The sequence below is a fragment of the Brachyhypopomus gauderio genome, chromosome 3 (genome assembly GCF_052324685.1).
Source record: "Brachyhypopomus gauderio isolate BG-103 chromosome 3, BGAUD_0.2, whole genome shotgun sequence".
NCBI classification, from domain to species: Eukaryota; Metazoa; Chordata; class Actinopteri; order Gymnotiformes; family Hypopomidae; genus Brachyhypopomus; species Brachyhypopomus gauderio.
The window spans coordinates 15,859,556-15,884,173 of NC_135213.1; the positions used below are offsets into that span (position 1 = coordinate 15,859,556).

At 42.1% G+C, this 24,618-nt stretch overlaps 2 protein-coding genes across 6 annotated transcripts in view; both read right to left on the reverse strand.

The window, feature by feature from the left end:
* The window catches only part of LOC143510455 (inactive carboxypeptidase-like protein X2), a 59,681-nt gene extending 50,752 nt beyond the window's left edge, over positions 1 to 8,929 (reverse strand). For both annotated transcript variants that reach the window (XM_076999822.1, XM_076999820.1), the window contains exon 1: positions 8,771 to 8,929. The gene's annotated coding sequence lies outside the window, so the exon portion shown is untranslated. The remainder of the gene's footprint in view (positions 1 to 8,770) is intronic.
* A 461-nt stretch (positions 8,930 to 9,390) lies between these two features.
* Positions 9,391 to 24,618, reverse strand: part of LOC143510462 (carbohydrate sulfotransferase 15) — a 74,003-nt gene continuing 58,775 nt past the window's right edge. For 3 of the 4 annotated variants that reach the window (XM_076999832.1, XM_076999834.1, XM_076999833.1), the window contains exons 2-9: positions 22,397 to 22,656; positions 20,771 to 21,130; positions 19,520 to 19,859; positions 15,820 to 15,963; positions 12,692 to 12,842; positions 12,176 to 12,332; positions 10,962 to 11,109; positions 9,391 to 10,646 (exon numbers count right to left, since the gene is read on the reverse strand). In XM_076999832.1, the coding sequence (XP_076855947.1) occupies positions 10,444 to 10,646; positions 10,962 to 11,109; positions 12,176 to 12,332; positions 12,692 to 12,842; positions 15,820 to 15,963; positions 19,520 to 19,859; positions 20,771 to 21,130; positions 22,397 to 22,585 (1,692 nt within the window). In that variant the 5' untranslated portion in view covers positions 22,586 to 22,656 and the 3' untranslated portion in view covers positions 9,391 to 10,443. Of the gene's footprint in view, positions 10,647 to 10,961; positions 11,110 to 12,175; positions 12,333 to 12,691; positions 12,843 to 15,819; positions 15,964 to 19,519; positions 19,860 to 20,770; positions 21,131 to 22,396; positions 22,657 to 24,118; positions 24,225 to 24,618 lie in introns of all 4 variants that reach the window. The other variant, XM_076999836.1, reaches the window with a different exon arrangement.

Sequence of the window (24,618 nt, forward strand, 5' to 3'; positions counted from 1 at the left end):
AAGCCTCAATATGTTCTTGGTTAAGCAGCTAAAATGTAATTGATAGTTACTTCACCAGCAGACTGATGAAACTCCTGAGCCCCAGAGCCTAACCATTTTACAGTGGAGGAATGCACTTCGACATGTGCAACTCATTATATGGATATCCATGTTTGGAGACAAGAGTGTCTGTTGTAGTGACGTAGATCTGATGGGTGAGACAGAGCAGGGTGTGAGACTTGTTAAGGTTACTGCCAATAATAGCTGATTATTGCCATCAAGGAACAGCCATCAGAAAACAAGTATCTTCAAACGCCAGAGCATGAAATATATTCAGATATATTCAGACTTGAGATGCACTATAACTTCTTTGTTAATAGTGTGTGCAGAAATAAAAAATAATTTGAAATTAATTAAACAAATAAATATTAATCAGATGATTTACATGATACTGAAGAACATGTGCTTACTATCTACACTTTAGACTTAAAGGAGAGCTTCTCCATTTATTAGCCACTATGTCTACAGGTTTAGATCACTCTCAAACCTGTCCATTTAAAAAGCAATGCAAAGCTCACAGATCATCAATAGCCTACATCATTCAAAACTATATGTGTATTAGAGAATTTGTCTACCTCTTGAATGTAAGTCATGTTGGAAAGATTTGAAGGCTATTGCGGATCAAATTTTTAAACATACAAACAAAACTGATTCAGCTGAACTACCAGTAACAAATAAAAGATCATATGTATTTCACAATAAAAGATCATAATATATATTTACAGCATCATTTATTTTTTGCCATAGTTTTTGCCAGTTTTTCAACTACTTTGAATCAGATTATAAATGTGAACTTCTACTCTGAAGTTTAAGTAAAAACCTATTCATTAACGGTGAACATGAATATTACATGAATGAAGAAACAAACAGCCAAGAAGCAGTGATATATTAACTGTGCTGTTATATTTCTTCCTCTTGTTTGTGTGTAAGCCTGTCCGAGTCAGAATAAACTTTTACAGTGGAAAAACCCACACAGAACACCTCTCTGTCTACAGCATGACTGAACCTGACCGGGAGACGCTTGCAAACACAGCTTGTGTAGGAAGCACAGGCAGCCTGTCCGGACCCTCCGCTCAGAGGCCGTGAGCAAAGCTCTCCATGCAATTTCCACCTTCGTGCTCACAAAAGGAAGCTCGGAGCAGCTTTACAGAGCCACTTAAGAAACTCACTTGCATTACAACTTCATCACAACCGACGAGATGAGTAAGTAGACGTACAATACTGCATGGTGGTAGACATTTAAGCTGCACATGAGGGCAATGAGAAAATGAAGGGGGGGGGGGGGGGGGGGCAATCTACGTCATTCTACATCTAAGTCAGCTGGGCCAGCAGAGGAACCATTCCCACTATGATGTTACGACAAGTCTCATAACTTATCAGAATTACGTCTTGTCAGAATTAAACGGTGACCAAGGTCAAGACAAAAGCATGATTTCACAGAGCTGAAAAACCTGCCTAGAAGACATGGATAAAACAAAGAATGATTTGAAGTCACTGAAAGAATGAACTCTGAACCCTGTGAGTGTTTGTAGTAGGATACATCACTTCTCAAGCAGCCAGCATGACTGTAGAAATGACATTGTTTGAGAAGAAGAAACCCAGGGTCTTCTCTTTGCTAAGTAACACACCACATAAACAAAACCAGTAGTGTTATTAGGGATAGTTTTTACCATTATGTGTATGCAGCGCACAAGGGGGACATAAATAATACAGAATTATTTTTCTGGCCAAGTGTGCTGAAAACACAAGGAATTTGTCTACAGTTTTCTGTGTTCCTTACAGTGCATAAAACTGTTAAACTGTTGACACAGCATTTACATAGAACAATGAGACAACAGTCATAATTCACACCTAAGAGGTCATTTAACCGTTAATGACTACAAAGAGATGTTTATTAACAGATGTCTATATTTAACTTACGAGGCTGAAACAAAATTCGAGAGGAGTTATCAAGGTGATGAGATTACTACAAGTATTCAGGTCCAAAAAAATGGACTTAAAGTCAATATTGCACAAAGTATAAAAAAATATATAAAGTATAAAAATGCTGTCTTAAATTTTGCTCTGCACAGAATAAGTGATATTCCAGGCAGCCAACTACAGTTCATTAGCTTAATGACTAGCCAACTGCAGTTGGTGTTCATTAGCTTAATGACTAGTATAAAGAAACTGGTCATGTCTGTATGGTTTGGTGCTTGCTGGATGGTAGTTGCTCAAAGACACAGTGTCCTGGGCATGAGGGGACCTTAATACTCGCTGCCCATTTCTTGGCACAGGAAGAAACATTTAGGGAGGGAAGACCGGTGCCAATGATCCACTTTGCAGCTCTGACCATCCTGTGAGTATGGATAGCAGTCAGGCTGGGTGGCAGAGCTAAACCAGACAGTGATGAATGAGCAGAGAAAGGATTCAGCCCTGTAGAAGTGACACAGCGGCTCTTTGGGTAGGCTGTGCTCCCTCAGCTGGCGTAGATCCTACATACTCTTCTGTGTCTCCTTTGGGATGGAAGTTACATTTGACACTCGAAGTCTATACATGATGGCAGCTAGGAACTTGACTGAGTTGTGGATGCGGAGAGGAGACAGTGGAGGAAGGTTCTTTCTAAAGTCCACCACCATTTCACCATCTTGGAGGTGTTTAGCACCTTCTTATTTAAAGCATAAGCCTGTCAAACGTCTGCCTGTATGCCAGATTCGTTGTTTCCTTGATGAGGCCAAAGACATTAGCAATTTTAGAAGCTTGACAGAATCTTTGGAAGTCACTGGTGTAAACGGAGAATGCTGGAGAGCATGCACCTTTGGGGAGTTCCAGTATTAAGAGTAGAAGTCCTGGATGTGATTTCATCCAGCCTTCTGGCAGACAGGAAGTTTATGATGCAGAGTCAGGTGGGCTTGGTCACAGACAGATGGCTGAGTTCATAATGATGGATGCTTAGAATGCTAGCATTGAAAGCTGAACTGAAATCCCCAAACAAAACCTTGGCATTGGTGCCTGAGCTGTCAGACTGATGCGGCATATAGTGCTGATCCACGCTGACAGCATGATCCACCTAACCGTGGATCCCCTAAACAAACTAGTGGGGGTCCAACAGCAGGTTTGTATTATCTTTCAGGTGTTCATCACCACATATGTGCTTTTATAGCAGTATGGAATAACTCAAGTGACTTGCTGGAAATCTGTGCAAAGAGGAGTCTTAATTGAACAGTCCAGACTTTCAGGCATGATGGACACATCATGTCAAGTCCTGGATCCTTCCTGATCTTTATTTGAATAAGCACCACTTATCCTCTTCACAGATCATTACAGCTAGCTGAAGGCCATGAAAGGTAAATGGGTCTATGGTAGATGACGATAGCTGGTTGGTTGGATTTTCAAATCTACAGTTGAATATGTTCAGCTCCTTAGTCAGTTGTTGATCTTGGTCTGGGTTAAGGGCATGGTTTGATCATGTAGTTGGTAAGACGCTTACAACTTGTTACACACTGTCTCCAGGTCATTAGCTAGGCATATACTCTAGGCATACTCTCTAGGAATGTACTGGTGTTCAGTGCAGTTTCTTTGAGCAGGTCTTACTTCCATTGTCAGTATGTTTTTGACCCTGTTGTGTTGGCCCCTGTATCCTCCTCTGTAGCCTGTCAACTTGTCCTTGTACAGCTGTCACAGTTTAGCTGTGAACCATAGTTGAACTATGAACCATGAACCATGGTCATTACTGAATTTACTGGGAGTTTTTCTGGGCTCCAGTGCCTCCACAGAAGCCAACATACAATGTGGTGGTGTCTGCGAACTCACGTAGATCCACAGCTACAGTATTAGACGCACTCCACTCACTGCTCAAAGTCCCAGGAGCTCCACCTTGGCCTCCACAGTCCAGCGTTTCCTAGCGATGACTACCGGCTTTGGCACTTTTCAGTTTCTGCTTGTAAGTGGAGAAAAGATGTACAAGGCAGTGATCAGAGTGACCTAGAGGTGCACGGGGGACCGCTGTGGTAGGCATCCTTTAAGACAGCGTAGTGTTCCAAAGGTTTTCTGTCCCTGTCGGTACGCAACATGACCAATCATGCACATGGCCATGGTTTGCTCTACTGAAGCTGCTAAGAAGCTGCGCCTTCATCTCCTCATCTCAACACTGACATCGCAGGACTGACGTCTGGCTTAAACAGAAGAGGAGGAGGAGGAAAGCAAAGAGGGTGATGGTGGAAGGATGACATGGGGACTCAGAGGCCGTAGATCAGACTACATCATCACAAGCTGACCTTGTAGACCGACTGCAAATTTCAGATAATCTTGCTACAAGTAGAAACAACAGGACATCATTAGGTGAATAGAACGATCTAAGGCTAATTAGAGTCTTCAGATAAGACATATTGTTATTAAATCACACATGACTGTACAACAACCATTATTTAAGTAGAAACAAAGGATTCATTATGTACTAGTTATCAGCTCTGGAAGGATAACATCAGGTGCAAGAACAGTAAACAGCGCACTGCTGTGGCCTTGCAGGACTGGGAAACGCCTGTCACAGCAACACTGCATAATGAAGTGACATACATGAAAATGTTTTGTTTGGAGCCCATAATTCCCCCCCAAAACCCCAGTGTTATCCTTCAATTGCCCAGACATTAAGTATAAATAAAAGCTTCATTGAATTTGATTTTTTTTTCTTTGGACCAAGAGAGGTTGAATCCTGTAGCTGTAACGAATTCGCCCATCTCTTCCCCGAATTGTCTGCTGGAACTGGCACAGACCTGCCCAGGACTCTAGTGACTGCTAGTGAAAATCATCATGCATTATGTGGGCCGCTAAATGGTCTTTTTGACAGCTGGCATTAGGAACCTGTTGTGGATCTACACTAAAGCTTCCTGTAGGCGTCCAAGGAAAATGAAAACAGAGGCAGAAGTAATTCAAGTAAAGTATGAGAAAGCCAATGAAGGGGAACTGTGGTGAATAGCAAAGACACTTCTGTGTTTCTAATCAGACAGAAAGACTTCCTCTGCTGCCGATCTTTACTGTCCACTTCTCAGGCCCATTAGAGCAGCTATAGCCATCACTGCTTTCAAAAGAACACAGATCCCTGAACACGATCGACACACCAGCTTGAACACAGATAGATCTGTAGTCAAACCGCCATTAAATTGGTTCGGCTAACACCAAATTGATTTGACCACTGAGAGAACAGTTTATGATGCACTAGTTTATGATACTGTACAAGCAGAGAACATGATGTTCTCCTACGTTCCATACCAAGTTCTCCCAGCTCCTAAAAATGTTCTTCTCCAGCTACAAGTTCATCTGAACCAAGCAAGCATGGGCTGCAGGATTCTATTTTGCTCAGGTGTACAGCCAGTAGGACTGAGTCAATTCTTTGATCCCATGTGCCAACATTTCTGCACTTACATATTTATTTGTTGCTAACATTTATATTTGACCGCTGCTACATATTCAGTTCATTTTGAATGATGTAAAGAGTAAAGAGCAGAACAACACAAAATCCTACAGGAGAACAGTGATCAAACTGTGATGTCATGATGCATTATGATAGTGACTTAACTACTGTGATGAACAACATATTGAGAGATAGCTGGCAGTAGCTGGAAGATGAAACTGATCAAACATACAAACTGGCTGGAGATCATGCAGACTGACTACACTGTGAACCATGCAGTCACATGTGGTATATCGTTCATGCTCTGTCTTAGTAAAATCACAGCTTGTTAAGAAGAAAGCAAAAATTCTCTGGCAGAACAGGAGTTGTGAAGCATCTACACATTTTTTGTCATCTCCCAAAATGGTATATCCAATTTTTCTTCACCTTTTGATGCTATAAAGCTGTTTTCAAGGTTAAGACCAAACAGACTTCACACTCGGTCAACAGGTGAGAGGACATACCAGTTTGTTGGTTAAACAAACAGTCAACTAGTTCATTAATTAGGTTAATTAGGTGGGGGGGATAGGGGCACACTTTATCCATTCTGTCTGGTATTATAATATTGTCATCATCCAGACCTAGCATGGCATGGCTCTGTATAGTAAGATTCCTCTCTTCAAAAGTGCTTCTCATACCACCTCATTTCAACAAGAGCATTAGCTTGAAATTTGGTTAACACATTGAGATTTTACTGAAATGGTCTTTTTCACTAAATATCAATTTGCTCAGTTATTAAGCATTTGTGAAATCACATATTGATGACATAGCCCATGGCTTGAATATCATGAGTCCAGGCTTTAGAACAGTGGTATTCAAATCTGGACCTCAAAAATACAGGTGCGGAGTTTGTAATTAATCATTTCGTAATGAGAAACGGTTTGCACAAATGGTACTAGGGAACACATCTTTGGCATTGTTCTGGGATGTTCATCAAGTGGACACAATATACAGACAATACAAATTACATAAGAAGAGCGAGAACAGTCACGGGAATATTCATGACGATTCAGGTTGTGGAGTGCTACTTAGCTTTACAGTGCAGTAATACGCTCTCTAACGCTCACAAAGCATTCTGGAGCAGAACACTCCATCTTCTCTTTGCTTGCTTTGCTGCTGCTGTCTGCATACGGTTTCAAGCTTTCAAGCTTCTCTGTTACTCCATTTAATAAGAGAAATCTAAACAGCCGCATATCTAAACTGACTGGAGTATTTGTTATTGAAGTACCTCATTTTATTTGGTCTAAAAGATTGCTTGATTAGCTCTTAATTAATAAAAGAAATATTTAAAATAAAAAAGTCTGAAATATATATATTTTTAATTGATGTGGTCATGATAAAGTAGAGATTAAAAAAAGAATTGTTGTACAATTCAAGTCAAGAATGGCTCAGTGACACAAGCAGTTCAGAAATTACAATTAGAATACTTTTAAAAGCCTGGCTAACAATATTATTAGAGGCACAGCTCTAATAATGGGGGGGGGGGGGGGGGTTAATTCCACACAGTACTGCTGTAGCATAAAATGATTCCTGGGATGTTTTGTACATTCTACTGTGAGCACAGACTGCTATTCCAATAGTCAGTCTGACACCTTCCTTTTACCTGAACTCAAAGGGCATTATGACAACAGGCATCACCGGGGTTTTCATCCGAGGTAGGAACCCTGAATAATATGAGTCTATCAGTCTAATAATACGAGTTTTGTTCCAGAACAGCCAAGACTTAAAAAGAGCAGTGATCAGAAAGGATTATAAACCAGGCCTACTAAATTGTATACAGATTTGAAGAGTAAAGGGTCATTTTCTGAAAGTCTAAGTAAAACCTGACTATGAAGACTTTTTTCATACCCAAAATGTTCCACAAGTAGCTTTCCCACTTGGTTACCAACACTGAATGTCTCTATTCAAGCAATAAGTTTTCGAGATGACTATTAGTAGGTCTATGCAAGGTGCAGTGCCCCCTTTTAGCACAAATGATCTACTGAAGACTTGTGTACTGTGTTGCTGTTCTGTGAAATGACCTGCAAATTTGTTACATTTCCAATTGTAGAATGTAGGTTTCGTAAGTTAATTAAATGTAGGCTATATTTGATTAACAGGAATGAATGAATGCCCAAAATATGCATTTTCATAAGACATTTTTGAGCAGGTTGCTGTTACAAGGAATGATTCTGTGTACGTTTGTGGAGTGTAAGAATATAGCTTTTGCTCAACTGTCAGCCAAGGATAGTGTTTTCGTTCCCCTCGTGTTGTGTACTTATTTCAGAACTGTCAGCAATGCTGGTGTCCTGTCAGCAAGGAGCAGTTTTGAATCATCCAAAGTTAAATTCCTGTACCCTACAAGTATTGGTTCTAATTATTTAGGTCAATATAAATTGCAAAGCAATACTTCTCTGCTCAGTACAAGCTGTTGCTCAAAGTTCTCTCAAAAAACCAAACCAAAACAAACATTTATTTTGGGGAAGATACCTTATGGACGTCCTGTCTAGACCCGAATGTCTTGTCCTAAGCCCCAAGAAACGCACCGGAATTCGATCGTCGCACACGCTCGCGACCTTAGCAGAATATAAAAAGGTGGTAAAGCTGCCGGTTTCCTCTACAATAACGGCAATACTTTTGAGTTTCTAAACGTTCGAGGTCTGAATTGTAAGTGTCCCTCATTTACAAATAGACATATTCGTAATTCCAGTGAGAATGTTAATAAACGACACTAATGAGGGAAGAAGAGCGAGCTGATGAATTCACTAAAGGCCACTGGCGTGACGAGAAGTCCTTGAACCGAGTTTTCCCAAATGAAAACGTTAACGGAAAAGTGCACGGGGCCGTCCACATTCTCGCACATGATGGGGTTTATTTAGCGAGGCTTAGCACATCTTTCATTTAACCTTCGTTGAAATTTAAATAACCGTGCAAAAAGATGGCAGTAGATTAATGTGACTGCAATAAATCATAGTATGCAGGGTTACGGAGCACAGCGCTTAAAAAATTCTTTCAAACCCCAAAGCCATCAGCAGCAAGTCGACTCGAAAATTCAGGGATCATGTGGATTAATGTTTCATTCACTTCGTAACTAACTCATCCAACATTTTCTGTCATAACTCTTTCCTAGTCTAAAGGGTCTATACATGCACTAACGTTAGTGCAAGTTAACACGGCGTATCATTAGCAACTCTACCGATTGTTGAAGCATTTGTTTCCTTGAAGGTATAACTCATACTAAGATGGGGTTGTATAAAAATTACTAGACCCATCCGTGTGATCTTCAACAACCTAATTAACCACCTATTGCGACTTAAACCTTACCGACAAAGGGTCTCCTTTAAACCTGGAGCCAAGGGTTGTTAGTGAGCTTCTGGCGCAGCATAAAGCTGTCTAGCTCTTAGCCCCGGTGAGTAAAGCAAGACAATTACAGCCACACGCTTCAGCTACAGACAGACGCGACCTCAGGTTGTTAAACGTCTACCATCGATTCCCGACATCGGGGTTTAGTTTTGAAACAGAAAGTGCGAGCCTACCCTCTAGTGGATATAACTAAAATCACACCTAGTTAAATTAGAAACAGTAACAAGAGTTGAATGGTAGGCTGAACGTTATAAGTATGGCATCCTTAAAGATAGCAATTATATATTCACGTTCTAGATCGGCCTGGCAACACTAGACATTTCTGTGTAGCACTGAACCTTGTGACAAACAGAACCAAAACAAGAATCTTACCTTCCTTCAAGTTGAAAAAATAATTTACTACACTATTGTATTGGCCTTGAGGTGTACACTGCCTTCGCCCGATGATGCTGGTATTGGTGCCATTTGTGAAGTTACTGTGTAAATGTACTCTGTTACAAGCTGTTGAGTTTGTCATTATTCTAAGTTAGAGCAGACACATGTACATGTACGTGTACATACCATGAAAGCTATGTCAGTGAAAACAACACAATTTTTTTTCATTTCAAATGTATTTTAGGCCATGTTTCAACAGGGATTTGAATGTGCTGGTTATAAACAATATAAATAGTTTTTACATGAATCGCCCATACATGTCCTGATCACATTTTTAACAGATAGCAAAGAAGAAAATAATAATGATAACAAAATGTGTTTAAGATGCTGGTGGTAGTATTGCTGAGGGAATGATTTTGCTTATTTTTAAGCAATGACATTTCCTCTGGACATTTAAGTGAATTTCAGCTTAGAGCATTTATGAAATACACTTAGTAATGTGTCTTCCAGATGGATTAAACATAGTTCTGGCCTATAAAGACCACAGAGAGATAGCCATCCTAAACACAGACAAAACCAAACTCTGTGGTTTTCCGTTCTAGACAATTAGATGCACTACTCGTATTCGTACTCTTTCCAGTTCATGCCTGATTCAGCTCATTATTAAGCCCTTCAAGAGTGCACTGTGTTAGAATGGAAAAAAACAGTCCATGGCACGTCTAGACTAGACTAAAAAGAAACTGCATTAATGACCTGATGCAGTGTTTTCTAATCCACATCTGTGGCACCAGAGACAGTTCATGTTTTTCACTGGCCCAGCTCCCATCGTAGTGGACCAAGAACTGTACAGGCAACCCAGAAATAGCAAAAATATGGACCGGCTATGGGTCCCTGAGGACTGGGTTGCAAAACACTGGTTGATTGTCATCTGTTACCTGTGTCTGGAAGACTGGTATATACAATACAACGAGTGGTAAGAAGCGAGTACTCTTCTCACTATACAAGTGTTTCTCTTTCTCGTTACAAAAACCACAGAGTAAAAAAAGATGTCAATAGTCATTTTTCTTTTTCTTATTTAAAGTCAACCCCATCAAAAAAGCTCATAGCAAACTTGGTACCTTTGTCTCTGACAAACCCGCCATATAATTAAAAAAATAATTTTTTATTTACATCATAAGGAACAGACTCTCAAAGAGACACTGAAGAAAGGGCTTGTTTGAAACTGGAGGCAGTGGTTTTTCTGAAATTGGTTAAGTGCGTTAAGTGTGTGAGGATATTTTTTTCCAGAGGAAGGAGTCATCGCCGAGCACAGTCGCAAGTTTCCTGTTGAAAGGGGCATAAAAATTGGTGAGCATCTCCCGTGTGAGTGGAAGCATTGGGCCCAAGTTCTTATCCGCCAGCTTGCGTGTGTTAGACGCTGGACGCTTGCTGATTTCTGCCTCCTTCTGCTTCGACAGAGGCCCTGGGAGAGACAAATAAATCACGCTTATGAGTATAGTATGCCTATGCATACAGTATCAGGAATGGTGATTCTTTATGGAATTCTAAGGTTGTGTTGTCCCCTATTGGTGGAAGTGAGGAAATACATAATCATTAAGGGGGAAATAATAATACCTCTAGTGCTATCAGTAACCAAAAAGCCGTGTGTGAGAGAGAAAGAGTGTGTGTGTGTGTGTGTGTGTGTGTGTGTGTGTGTGTGTGTGTGTGTGTGTGTGTGTCTGAGAGAGAGAGAGAGAGAGAGAGAGAGAGAGAGAGAGAGAGTAATTGAGCTTCATACCCAAATGAAGAAACCGGAAGACTTTGTGCATAGAGGCTTCTCTGTTTGCAGCATGGTCTTCTAGTCTGAGGACTAGAAGCTGATCCTTACCAAACACAGACAACCAGTCCAGGATGTACATGATATACAGTCCCACATGAAGCCGTACCTGTAGAAGAGTGAGAGAAAGATAGAGAGAGAAAGAATGACTATACAACATACACTTAATATTAGTCCATCACACAATGTCTCACACACTCACTCAAGTGTAGATTTAAACCCATCGTCCCCAGATGAATCCTTCCTAGCACCTCTAGATTGCATAGTAACATTTCAAAACCTGCAATCCACTGTGTGGAGTATTTTTCAAGCGGCACACCCATCTCTGTACAATAATTACCCATCAATTTGCAGCCTATGTGACACTGCAGCTCGACGGACATACCCTGTCTGTCTCTGACTAGGACTCTCACGTTCTTTGGTTCTCCAGCTACGGGGCTCCACTGAGCACACAAGTCTTTCCTGCTTTTCTTGTACTTCTGCTCTTAAAACAAGGCAGCCTCTAGAAACAATTCACCCTCCAGACTGCTCAGTCATTCAGGGTCCCCCCCCCCCCCCCTGAAAAGCTCACCATTTGAAATTATTTGAAAGCCCACCGCTCATGCTTTCTACTGATGTATACTTCAGTTCCCCAAGATCAATAACAGAACTACACTATATTAGCCATCGTTGAGTGAGCCGCTGTGATAAATGCAGAGAAAAATATGGCTGTCGTCTCAACAGAGTTTCTTTTGGAACAATAACAAGTCTATTATTTCATTTTGGATGGAGAGTTTCGTGAGCCGTTTTTAGGCAGACTGAACAGAGAGTGTGATTCATATTAAGTCCCACGTCCTGAGCAGAGTTTCACCATGAGGCCAAGAAGAACCCAACAGCCCTCCCAGCTCAGGGGCAGAGACGAGGAGCTGCCTGATTCACTGCTGTGAAATGAACAAATCTATATCTCAGCCCCATTTTATTCTCTCTCTCTCTCGCTCTCTCTTTCTCTCTCACACACACACACGGTCATTCTTTCTATCTCATCATTCAGGTTGCATTTAAGATGCTAATTACTGTGTCATTTTGGCCTGTGAACACACTGGACCAACAGGTGGCACTACTGCTCCGCACATCCCCTACCCCTCCCCCCCACCCCCACCCTCCCCGCAGCGGGGCGTGGCCCCCGTGGTACTCACAGGCATGGCACTGTTGAGTGTGCTGTTATATACACACGCCCGAATGCTGAAATCCTGCAGACACGCATCAAACAGCTGCAGGGATTCCCAGACCTTCTCATGGAAATCCTCTAAAGACTTGTTGGAGATGCCAAAGTACAGATAATCAGAGTACAGTCTGGAACCCAAAAAAAACCCCAAAACACATGTTATAAGGTTATGATCTATTATGACATATAAACCTATTCTATATTCATAATGTGTTTTATTGAAAACACCTTTGCACATAGCCTCACTTGTCACTTTATACACCTGACCTAGCGGCTAATTAGCAGCTCAGTTTCTCCAAGGGTCATCCTAGGTAACAGTCACTAAACTGCGTTTCCTAAAGAACATCGGACTCCTGAGAGGTGTCCACTCTGCCGAGGACGGTACCACCACAATCCTGCCACCAACACTGCATGACAATGCTATTTTTTCCTGGCCAAGTTTATCTACAATGATTTTGGAGCTTCATTTAAACCTTTGACCTCTGACCTTTCAACAGGGTCTCTCAGAATGGCGATGAACCGCGCTTCAGGCTGGAGGGCATGAATGAAATCCTGGACCAGAAAGGGAGGCTCTGTGGAGTTGTCATAGAAATATGCCCAAGCGTTGTTGTCCCACATAGTGGATGCACTAGCCTCACCTGCCAAGTATAGACAGTGGTTAAGAGGAGGACTGAAGTGATGCAGTCTAATAACACACATCTCACACACATCTGCATGCACATATACGATTTGTAAGCTACAAGACATACACAAGTTCCTTAATACTTAAATACCTTATATATACCTTAATGGCCACCTTAAAAATATACCTTAATGGCCACAGTGCAAGAAAGTCATGATTCAAATATCTTGACTCAAAATCACTTGAAGCAACTTGTGACAAGGTTCACACTTTAATAGCATGCATTATTTTAGTCTGTTAACCACTTATTGATGGGTTCATCTCTGATTCACATATGATTCAGCCGTTAGATCAAAACACAATGCCATGTAATGAACGTTATACATCCAAATTCATAAATAAAAAGGCACCCTATATTTTCCCAACTGTTCTTCCTATGTAATTTTTGTCAATCAAATCAAATCAATACTAATTCACCATTTGGTAATATATTTAATCCTCATCAGCACTTACACAGGGAGATTTTGACACAACCAATAGCAGAGAAATGTTGTGCCACAGGTGCCAAAATTCTCAAATTACTATACGAGGTCAAATAAAGCTGATCTAGGATCAGGTTACCAACTAAAACAGAGCTGGTCCTGCCCTTCACTAATTTTAAATCCCAAATTTTTATACATTTGATTGACGATATTTACACAGCAGAAGTGCTAAAGCCAGAGCTCTGTGGTTTGTGGGATGACTTTGGTGTCAAAGGTTAGGAAGCGGCTGAGTATGTGCACATGCTAGATCATGATCATTAACGGAGAGGAATCAAAGCAGGCTTAGCCACAGACGACTGCTGGCCAGGACCGTGGAGGACCAGAGTCAATCCGAGTTTAGCAGTTTCCCCTCAAACAAATACTGAATTTGACACTGCTAAATTAATCTGCTGCTGGAAGGGATAGTGTGAAAGCAATCTGTATTCTCACAGGTACGGCTCCTGTTCTCACAGCCACAACCCCCCTCCCCCACCTCCCCGTGGTCAAGGTTTCCTCAGTCATCACCATCCATAAACACCTCCTGATTTATTTTTTTTTCATTCATTCATACTAAATGTATTTAACTGTTTTCTATTCAAAAGCAACATGTCAGTGTTGGCTCGTGCCATTGGTCTGTAGCTCATGGTGAATAACTCCTGCTGGATTAGAGCCCCTTGTGAATACTAAATGTGGGCCTTCATCATCATTTCAACCTCGCTATTAAAGACATAGGACAGCAAATGGACAGCCAAAACATATGCTAAATCCTAATCCACCCTAAACGCCCTCTTCCTGTCAGCTGTCTGCTCATTCCAAGAGGAGAATAAACAGGTATGATATGGAGTCACAAGGGGGAGCAGAAGGGTAAACAGGAAACAACAGTGATACCGCTGCCAGTGTAACACAGAAACCCTGCCATGATACTCTCTCTCTCTCTCTCTCTCTCTCTCTCTCTCTCTCTCTGTCTATCTATCTATCTTTCTTTCTTTCTTTCTAACTGGGACATCTTGTTCCCTGGCTGGAAATACAATTTTGTCAACAAGGTCTTTCACTGAATATTCAGTAACCTTTGAGTTATTCACTATTATTAGTTACATCTCTGAGTTCATTCCACTGTATTCTAAAAGGAATGTATGTGGAATAATTATACAATGACTGTATTGCTCTATTGCTCACATCCCATATAGAACATAACTTTAAAGAGCAAGTTGCATTCATGGTGATATTCTGCTCATTCTATTTAGCACCAACTAGTAACCTTCGTGTTAGAGACCTACAGTTAACACCCTGTACACCGTCTGACAGCAACAATCCAGTTAATCAGAGTTCAGGTTCTGATCGTCGGACTCTTGGACTCCCACACGCCAGCCTCTCTTGCTGCAGCATTACTGCTGATGCACTGGTATGGCTGTGGTGTCAGGCACAGCTTGGCCAACATGAATTATCCATGGAAACAGATGAACCACACACTCTGTAGTCATAAAAGTGCTAATATACAGGATTTAAAAAGAGGCAACAGAGATTATACATCAACAGTGATTTTATATCCAATCACATACTGGCGAGAAGCAGCAATCAAATGTGCACAGTGTACTCTACACCAGAAACCTCTGCCCCCTGGTGGACCATATCAGGTGCAGGTAGGGGAGAGAGGACAACACCCAGGAAACCTATATGTCTTTGGACCGCAGGATGAAACCAGAGCCACTAGAGGAAACCCACACAGACACTGGGGGAACATGGAAACTCCACCTACTGTAGATATGGACCCAAGACCCCAGTGCTGAGAGGCAAAATGTGCTAAACTCCAAGCCACCGTGTTGCCCATGAACAATTTGTGAATAGCATAGCTGCCCCTATGCTAAAAGGTTTAGATTTAAGAATTACTGCTATGTTGGCCATGTTATAGAAAATGGTACAGAGTGTTGTATGAGAAACCAAGCTAAAAAAAAAGTATAAGAAAAAGAGAAGGATGCTACTCTGTTCTCATGGTGGCATCAGCAATCATACAAGATAAAATCAAATTCACAGGATGCTGTTGAGAAACAGTTTACTCAAGACACCCTGGTTGACATACACATATTCTAAATTATTAGAAGATAAATCAATGTTTTATGCGTTGAAGTACAATTCAGACAGCACGATTCAAAACCTGTGTAGTGAACACGAATCACGAATGAAGACGAATCTTGTGTAGAGTCATATGATGGTAAAGCTTTTACTGGGCATCACCATCAAAACTCTCTTTCTCTTTCTCTCTCCACAGACACCTGTCTATGGTAGTTAGATCAAACACACCTTCAATTTAGGAGATAAAGCTTCAAGGATTACAGTGACTGGCGGGCCAGTGTTCAGCACTGGAGCTACAGAGGGGCTTTCACACAATCACAGTGCCTTTGCTGTGATCTTCTGACCAGACTGAGTCTGTTTGCTCTGTGTGGAAGAGGGTCTAATAGAGCAGAAATGGGTTACCAATAATGATGCTAGCCTGAGCAGAGCCGCTGGTGCTGTTTGCCAACAGCTGGTCCTGAATATGATGGGCAGGCAGGTCGAAAAGGTCCAAGTAGTCCTCCACTGGATAGCGGGCATGAATACCCTCACTGGGGCGAATTATACCTGGAGTGAAGAGATGGTGGAGAGAGGGTGGAGAGAGGGGAACAACTGGTGTGTGAGAGGCCCTGTGCACATAATAGTACATGAAATAAGATCGTCTATCTAATATCTAATTTATCTAATAGATCAATATTAGATACATTAGCTTTTAGACAGATTTTCTTAAATCTGGTTAAGCATTTTCTTTGCTCTTGTGTTAGAGTGTTAGAGTCAGTGGATTAGAAGTATCCGGCGAATCTCTTCCACTGAACGTTTAAGACACCAAACAAGCAAAATAATCACATCTAAAAATGCTGGAAAGTCAGGAAACCAGAAAAATGGCTTTCAGATGGTTAAGGCCACTGACAGGATGTTGGGATTTTAGGATTTATCCATTTAAATTCCTTCCATCTGAACTTTTTCCCTTAACTTTTCATTCTGCTCCAGAAAGACCACTATTTCCTTATAATCTCAGTTTTAATTATTTTCTTTTTCCATTTTGTTTTTTTTTTCTTTCTGACTCTTGAACATCTTACATCTTGTCTCTCTGTCTGTCTCAGCTTGCTGTGGATACACTTCTATACACGCTGTTGATTTTCCAGAAGACGGGCACAGAAGGAAGAACGCTAAGATGCTCTCATATCTAGACGTATTTGTGTGTGGTTTTCAGATTAAGCTAATCTCCCACATTTGACAGCAGGAGTCTCAGAAGTCTTATTGGAGACTACCCAGCACACACTTCTGCTTTAGAAAACAAGACTAAACTGACTCTGGCAAACAACCAGTGTCATTAACACCAGTTTAGATAAAATGGAACCAAAAATAGAATCTTTCCCAATCGTCACAAGACAAGTATGAAACAGAAGTGTGTGTATATAGACCTTAGAAAAACAATATGAAAAGCACGTCAGGGAATCCTTTTCAGTTTCATGTCTCCCTTTGGTTTTGTCACACCAGGGCCCTCCTAAAAGAGTTTCAAACCATCCCCATGTCACAGTGAGGAAGACATTGGCTCCTCGGGGATAAACCCTTTCCCAGATTAATTAATGCCTATATACACCCTCATGCCAACATCATTACAGACACACCTTCACAAACATGCAGACTCACACAAAAGTAACTGCTCACACACACCCAGCCACACACACAAACAACGAACACTACTAAAGAAGCCAAACACCTCAATATGGGAAAGGGTGTAAATGAATGTAAAATGTATGACTCTCTGTTCCACACAGTAAGACTGTCTTGTGTGTGTTCTACGCGTGTTCTCTCAATGTGTGTGTGTTGTGTTTCTATTTGCATGTTCGTGCATCCAGTGTGTACGTGTGTATCTGAAAGAGAAGCAGGGGCCAGCTGCACACACTGTTGTAAAAGATCAGCAGATGACTCTAGTGGTGGTGACGGTGTCTCGGTGCTGGTGCTGAGGGTGGGGGCAGCAGGTGGGGCGGTAGCAGCTCCTTCACACTGCTAGGTTAGCAAGTAGCTGTGTGCATAGGTACCACAGGGGGGCTGGCAGCCTGATGGCGAGTACTACAGGGCCAGATGGCAAATTTCTGTGAGTTTGGACACAGGTGCGTAATGTCCTGACACACCCACACACACACACACCCACACATACACACACACACACACACACACACAAACGCACACACACGCGCGCACACACACACAGCCAATACATCTGGATGAACATATTTAGAACTGATTGTGCAGGATAGTGAGAGGCAGAAGGAGAGCAGGAGAGCAGAGCGTGGCTCCCCAGGCCAGAGATGGTGTACTGCCAGCAGGGGGCAGCACTAAAGCCAGTTCACCCGGCCGCCACGACTGGGGAGCTGTGATCGCCTTTACCAATAAAGGAGAGGATGAGAGATGTAGAGAGAGGGAGAGAGAAATGGGGAGGGGTGACTATAACATACAGAGAAATATGAGATAGGTAGATTAGAGCAGAATATAAACACAATAACAGACCGAAAGAGAAGAAGAAACAACAAGAAAGACAGCAAAGAATAAAAGTAAAAAGGAAAATGATAGCGTAATAACACATGAGAAGGAGCGTGATGACACACGAGAAGGAGAAAGATATTAGAAAGACAGAATGGAAAGAGAAAGATAGAAAAGACTGGACGTTGTTTAGAGATAGACACCACAGAAGCAGATGGTTCACTTTGTCAGATATTAGTGCTCCTAGCAGAATCCTTCACAAAGGCCAATATCACACCATCACTCCCTCCATCACACCATCACTTATCAGAATATCCACATAAACAGAAATCACTGACTTGTAAGTTTTATTTGATGTATAAAAATGTTCAGAATAGTTTTGGATATTGCTACTTGGCTTCATCCAGGTGTTAAAAAATCATTTACACAAAGGAATGTGAACTCAATAAAGTTATATTTTCATTTCTTTATTTTGCATCTTTAGGAAATCAGAATGCACTGACAAGTTTAGGTCAGGTTTTTAAAATCCTGACAACAGAGGAAAATGTGTGATAACTGTGGGCTTCCAATGATGCATGCTATGAATCCAATAAATTAAAATTAGATGCAACCAGGGTTCGTTTCAGCTGTTATTATAGCTAAAACACTTCTTCCAAGCTGGTTTCAAAATGACCTTTTTGATCCAGAGTTTGATTTTGATTTCTGTGTTTTTACTGGGATGTCTGATGAGTGTATGAATACTGTAGAGTTGAGCTATGAAAGATATAGCTAAATGGTTGTTTCCAATTAAGCTCTGTTAAAGAGCAATTTAAAAGAATTTGTGAGCCAATAAACATGGAAAACTATTACATGGAATAGAAACGCCTTTCAATATACCCAAGGTCGCTTTACAGTAAAGACAGACATAGCCTTTTATATCCATTCACACACCGGTGAGGAGCAGCAGCCAATCACACACAGTGTGCTCTCAAGCCTCCACCCCCTGGGAGACTGAATCAGGTACAGGGAGGGGAGAGAGGACAATACCCAGAACAGAGCATCATCCACCACTGGGCATGCAGACATGCAATTATTCACACAAACTGCTAATTAGACATGTAGACACACACAGCCACACCTGGAGAATTTTGTAAGGACTCAAGAAAAGGACAAAATAATAATAAATTGCAGGGAGAGAGACAGAAAGGAGAACAAGAGACAGGCAATGGTCATCACACATCAGCTGGATCCAGATGGGAATCAATCTGAGCTAAACTCTCCAGCTGAGAATCAGACATGAGAAGCCTAAAGAGATCGTCCTGACCTAACCCAGACCCAACCGGTCCAACAGCACAGCACCACAGGGCCTGACATCACCACTGTTCATATCAAAGCAAAGGCCAAACCCAGAGCATTTCGCTTACCGCCCTGTAGAACATGCATCCCACACGGTAAAGCTCATGACCGAAGTCCACTAATAAATAGATGTTATATGCAGACTGAATGTATAGGTACAAACCAGACAAAGAAGAAAACCACAAGCAAAAAAAAAGAGTGAAGTAGCTCTGCATGATACAAAATGAACTACTGTGTAATATTCTGAAAGAGTGCTCTGTGATGTGACAGACAGCTGATCTAAGGGTTAACCCTCGCTCACCGAATCTCTTGCGGGTCCACCAGTGCGGCTCCTTGAGTGTGGTGACCCGCACGTCCGGGTGCAGCCGGAGCCGGTCGTACAGGTCCGTGGTGCCGCATTTTGGCTGCCCGATTATGTAGAAGTATGGCAGGCAACGAATCCTGTAGAAGATCCCCTTGTGCAGCAGCAGGTGCTTCCGGAAAGACCTCCTCAGGAAATCAAAGGCGGCGCGGGACTGTCGGGAATAGCTGGCATACAGGTTCTTCTGGTACGGGTTGGCACTGACGTTGCCCTGCAGCTGCTCATACCAGCAGGGGTTCTTAACATCTGCTAGGAAGTGCCGGGGGATCACCGAGAACAGCTGGGACGGGAGCAGCAAACAATGTCATCATCAGGAGTTGATAATCCACGTTTTGGTATACATATTGGTCATATTTTACAAATATTACATTTGGGCATAATATACAGTAGCTTCATTTGTTTAATAATTCAGAATGCTGTAAAAAGGTTAAAAACCTAAAGCCAGCATGGTCAGAGCCCCACTGTGACATGAAATTAAAATAAGAGGTACATTTTTAAGTACTTTTAGACAATTTTTCCAAATTTGAAATCAGCTGACAAATGTTATAAAAAAAACCCAATGCCTGCAGGCAATTTCTTTCCTGCTGTGTGTGTGTGTGTGTGTGTGTGTGTGTGTTTGAGGTGCGAGTTCCTTAGGGAGAAATGTGTGAAGTGCCAGCGTTCACTACAGAGGTTCCTCACCCCCTGGTTTGACATAACGTGACTGTGTTGTGTGAGTGTTGCCAGAGGACATGCGTCACCAGCTCACTCTGATTAAACCAGACCCAATTAATCTGGGTCTCATGCTCCACTGACATATTGATTACATTGGAAGCAATTTCCTCCTTCGTCAGCCAATCAGAATGGATGAGAACAATCATTGCAAGTCTGTTTATTTAACAGGCTAGCTGAAATAGGCTTCAGCAGGAGGAGGAGAGGAGTGAGGGGTGTCAAGGGGAGCTGACATGTGAGCAAAGGAGAGACTGACAGATTTAGTGCTGACTTCAAATCACTTTCAGAAAGTCATTGGCAAAGGGTTTTATAATTAGACTGTATCGCAATGCAATGACAAGTCTTATATAAATGGATCCACAGCCATGCCTTGTAGTTTTAACAACCAGCACTTAATCAAACATTACACTTCTAACAGCTAGAACTACATACACAAGCCACATCAAGAAACAAACAGCCCTTGTGAAATCTCATACTCACATGTGGTTCGTTGTGCACCAGGTTACCCAGTTCTGGTAATTTTCTGGGAAGAAATTCCACCTTGGACACAATTTGGTGCACAGCCTCTCTGATGCGGGCACGGTCTCTAGTAGAGGAGATGTTGATGGGGATGGCGTCGGGGATGGTGGACAGGTCATCCTGGTACGGGGACGGTGTGAGGTGCAGCCCTTTCCTTTCACTGCTCAGGAAGTAGGAGGCCATTATGAGGAAGATGACCATGAAACCAAAGAGGAAGCTGTAGAGTTTGGGCTGCCGGGGGCACGAGAGGTGGGACGGAGCCTGCTGAGTGTCCCTCTGCATTTCCAGAACAGCAGACACGCCCATGGGAGCATACACCATCTGAGAGACAGAGGACACCAAATGAGTGCCTGCGCAATCACAATGTTGACACACACAGTCACAGCAGAGCCTTATGTGGCGGGTGTCTACCTACAGAAGTAGCAGCTGCTCTGATGTGTGTGTGTGTGTGTGTGTGTGTGTGTGTGTGTGTGTGTGTGTGTGTGTGTGTGTGTGTGTGTGTGTGTGTGTGTGTGTGTACATGAATATACAGTCATGTGAAAAACGAAAGTACACCCTTTTTGAATTTCTGAGTTTTGGTCCTTAGCAGGTATTAAAGTTAAATAAACACGACTTCAGATGAACAACAACAACAACAACAACAACAACTTGACAAATTATGTCGTGCCATCAATTATTTAATAAAAACAAGGATAGAATGCAGAAGTAGTGTGTGAAAAACTAGGTATACCATTACAACTGTCATTATGAGAGTAGGTAGCAACCAGCAGGATACCAAACAAGAAAGACCTCAGTACTGGGCTTTAATAAGCAATTCTTGCTGTTTGTCAATCTGGAAAAGGTTATAAATCTGTTTCTAACCTATTTGAATTCTATTCTACAGTGAAAAACAAGTGGAAAACATTCAAGACTCTAGCCCACCTTCATAGCAGTGGACACTCAAGCAAATTCACCAAGGTTTAACTGTGCAATGCTTGGTGAAATAACAAAAAACCTGAGAGCCTCATCTCAGATGTTACAGGTCTGTTAGCATGTTAAATATTCAAGTTAGTGACAGTACAATTAGAAATAAACTGTGCAAAGATGCTCGTTTACAAGGGTCACCAGGAGAAGGCCTCTTTCTAAGAGTTTGCACATCTAGAACAGAATGGCTGAAAGAAACAATCAACATGTTGCAAAGGCACAAAGTCAAGACCTCAACCCAGTGGAAATACTGTGGCGTAACCTTATGAGGGCTGAGCTTACACGGCTGACTGCACACGAACTTCAAAGAACAAAAGCAACATTGTGAGAGTGAGCCAAGAATTCCTCCAGAACGATGAACCTGACGGTGGTACAGAATGTTATTGCTGCTAACCGTGGTTATATGAACTTCTGATTTCATGGGGTGGTCTTAGGTTTTCACAGACAGCTTCTCCATTTTGGCTTAATTTTTGTTAAACAAAGAGGTGATGATGGAATCTGTATTCACCTGAGGTGCGTATACCTAGTTTTAAGAACTGAGTTGGACCAAAATTTGTGTCCTGATGCATAAAGCCCATAAAGCAATGGCGTTCAAAGAAGGTGCACTTTTCCCCATGACTGTACCTGCAGTGGCAGTGGTCTCTTACGATACTCCTCCACTGGCGAGCTCAGCGGCCTGTACTTGTAGTGCATGAGGGCCACTGTACTTCCAGCTGCACGCAGACTGGGCCCGCACTCACAGCCAGAGAGATGGGGGTCGGGAAAGGGACAAGGCCAGACAGCACAGGGGTGACTGTGGGTCGGCTCCTTCATCCATGGACTTTGAGGAGGGTGTGTTCTCTGCACCACTTTTCCTACATGATATCAGGAGCAGGTCTTTTTACCTGTAAGAAAAACACAGCTGCTTAATCACACCATCACACTACAAATGTAATTGAGCATAAGAATATTGCATACACACATTTGTTGGACGTCCCATTCTAGAACCTGGGGTTTTAATAAACCACTCCACCCCGTCCGTAGTATAACAGTGTCCCTTCTGGAAAGGTTTAAACCAGATTTTGGTGTGTGTGTGTAGGAATATGTGACATTTCAGTCATTAAAGCATTGATGTAAAGGAAGGTGGAAGGTGGAGCTGGTGGATTTTTTTTTTCTTACCTTTTTTCCTAAGAGACTGGCCCACAATTTAGAGGGGCCTATATATATATATATATCTTCAATATAGACAGTGGACTGAACCAATTAGGATATAGGACGAAAGCCTCCCCACACGCTGAATGATATAATTAAAGGCTGAATTATACTTTAGCACGTGACCGTAGCGCGTGACTCCACACACCTCGCGCGTTTATACTTGGCACATCACATTCTTTCCAGTATTGTCCAGTGTTGTATAAACGTAGCTTAACTCCCGCTACGTTCAGTGTTGAGCGCGTTAATAAAGAAGAGGCAGCATGGAGCAACAGAAGTGGCAGAAAGAGGGTGCGGAGAAGTTTGAAGAAGAAATTGAAGAGTCTCAATGTAGATGCTACAAAATGTGTAAAAATCACAGACATGTTCGCTGCTGTAGTCTCCGCGTCCTCTGTAGATGAAGACAGTAGCAGCAGACAGGAAGAGCAGCAGCCAGAGATGCAGGCTTGTGAAAGAGAAACCGAGGGACAGACTGAGCGGGAAAGTGTAGTACGTAAGCAGGTAGTAATGTTAGGATAACACAGGGACTTTATTACATGAGAATGATAAGTAATGGCGATTGATTAGTATCAGTATTAATTGGTATTTGCATACTTCCCATAATCTGGCAGCCACGTGCCCTTCTGATAAAATAGCTAATGGTCAAGACTGAGAAGTGTTGGATGAGCAGCAAGTGTCCATTTTAGGCTATCGTAGCATTTTAGATATTTAGGTTAAAGGTGTGTTGAAAGGCTGCATAGTAGTTTGGATTTGTAGCCTCTATGCTGTGGTTCAACATGTTCTAAAAAGCACAAGTAAACAAGTAAAATTACAGATTTTAAAACTTATAAATGATAAATAAAAGCTTTGCACTTTAAGGCACCATGCATTCCAGGAGGTAATATCCTCCTAGCATCCATCAAAACCAGGTTCAGACTACCAGAGAGAGATGCAAAAGCTGGAGTTCCAGAGAACACGTTTCCTCTACACCACACTAGTGGTGGCGTGCTGTGCACCACTCCTGCTGATTTGTACCATTATGCATAGTGGTGTCAGGGTGCAGGTTGCTTCTAGAAGCAGAATGGAACTCTAGTGAGTGATGCAACAAAGGACTTGAGGAAATATTACAATTTGTACAATTTGTACTCTTATGAAATGCTTCAGCCCTTGTCAGACCTTGTCAGATGAAATGTTTCGGTCCTTGTCCTTGTCTTGGTGAGCCTGTCTCGGTCAGTCTGTGTGGTCTCCCGCTTTTTGGCTGAGCTGCTGTTGCTCCCAGACGCTTCAATTTCACAATAACAGCACCATCAGTTGACTGGCAGAACTTGCATGGCAGAAATGTCATGAACTGACTTGTGACATCCTGTGACAGTGTTCAATTTAAAGACACTGAGCTTTTCATTATACCCAATTTTACTGTCAATGTCTAAGATTGCATGGATATGGTTTGCTCAGACTGCTTCACACAAAGTCATCCTCTTACAGAATTTGGGGCACTAGTTTGCTTCCGAGTCAGCATCACTGTGGTCCTCACCCAAGGCCCATAATGCCTGTAGTGCCCTCATGATCAGATCATCCAACTCAGTTCTCACACGCACACGCATATGTGAACAGCAGGACCAAGATTGTTCTGTTCAGGACCAAAGTTGCTGTATCGATGCTGACTCTCCACACCC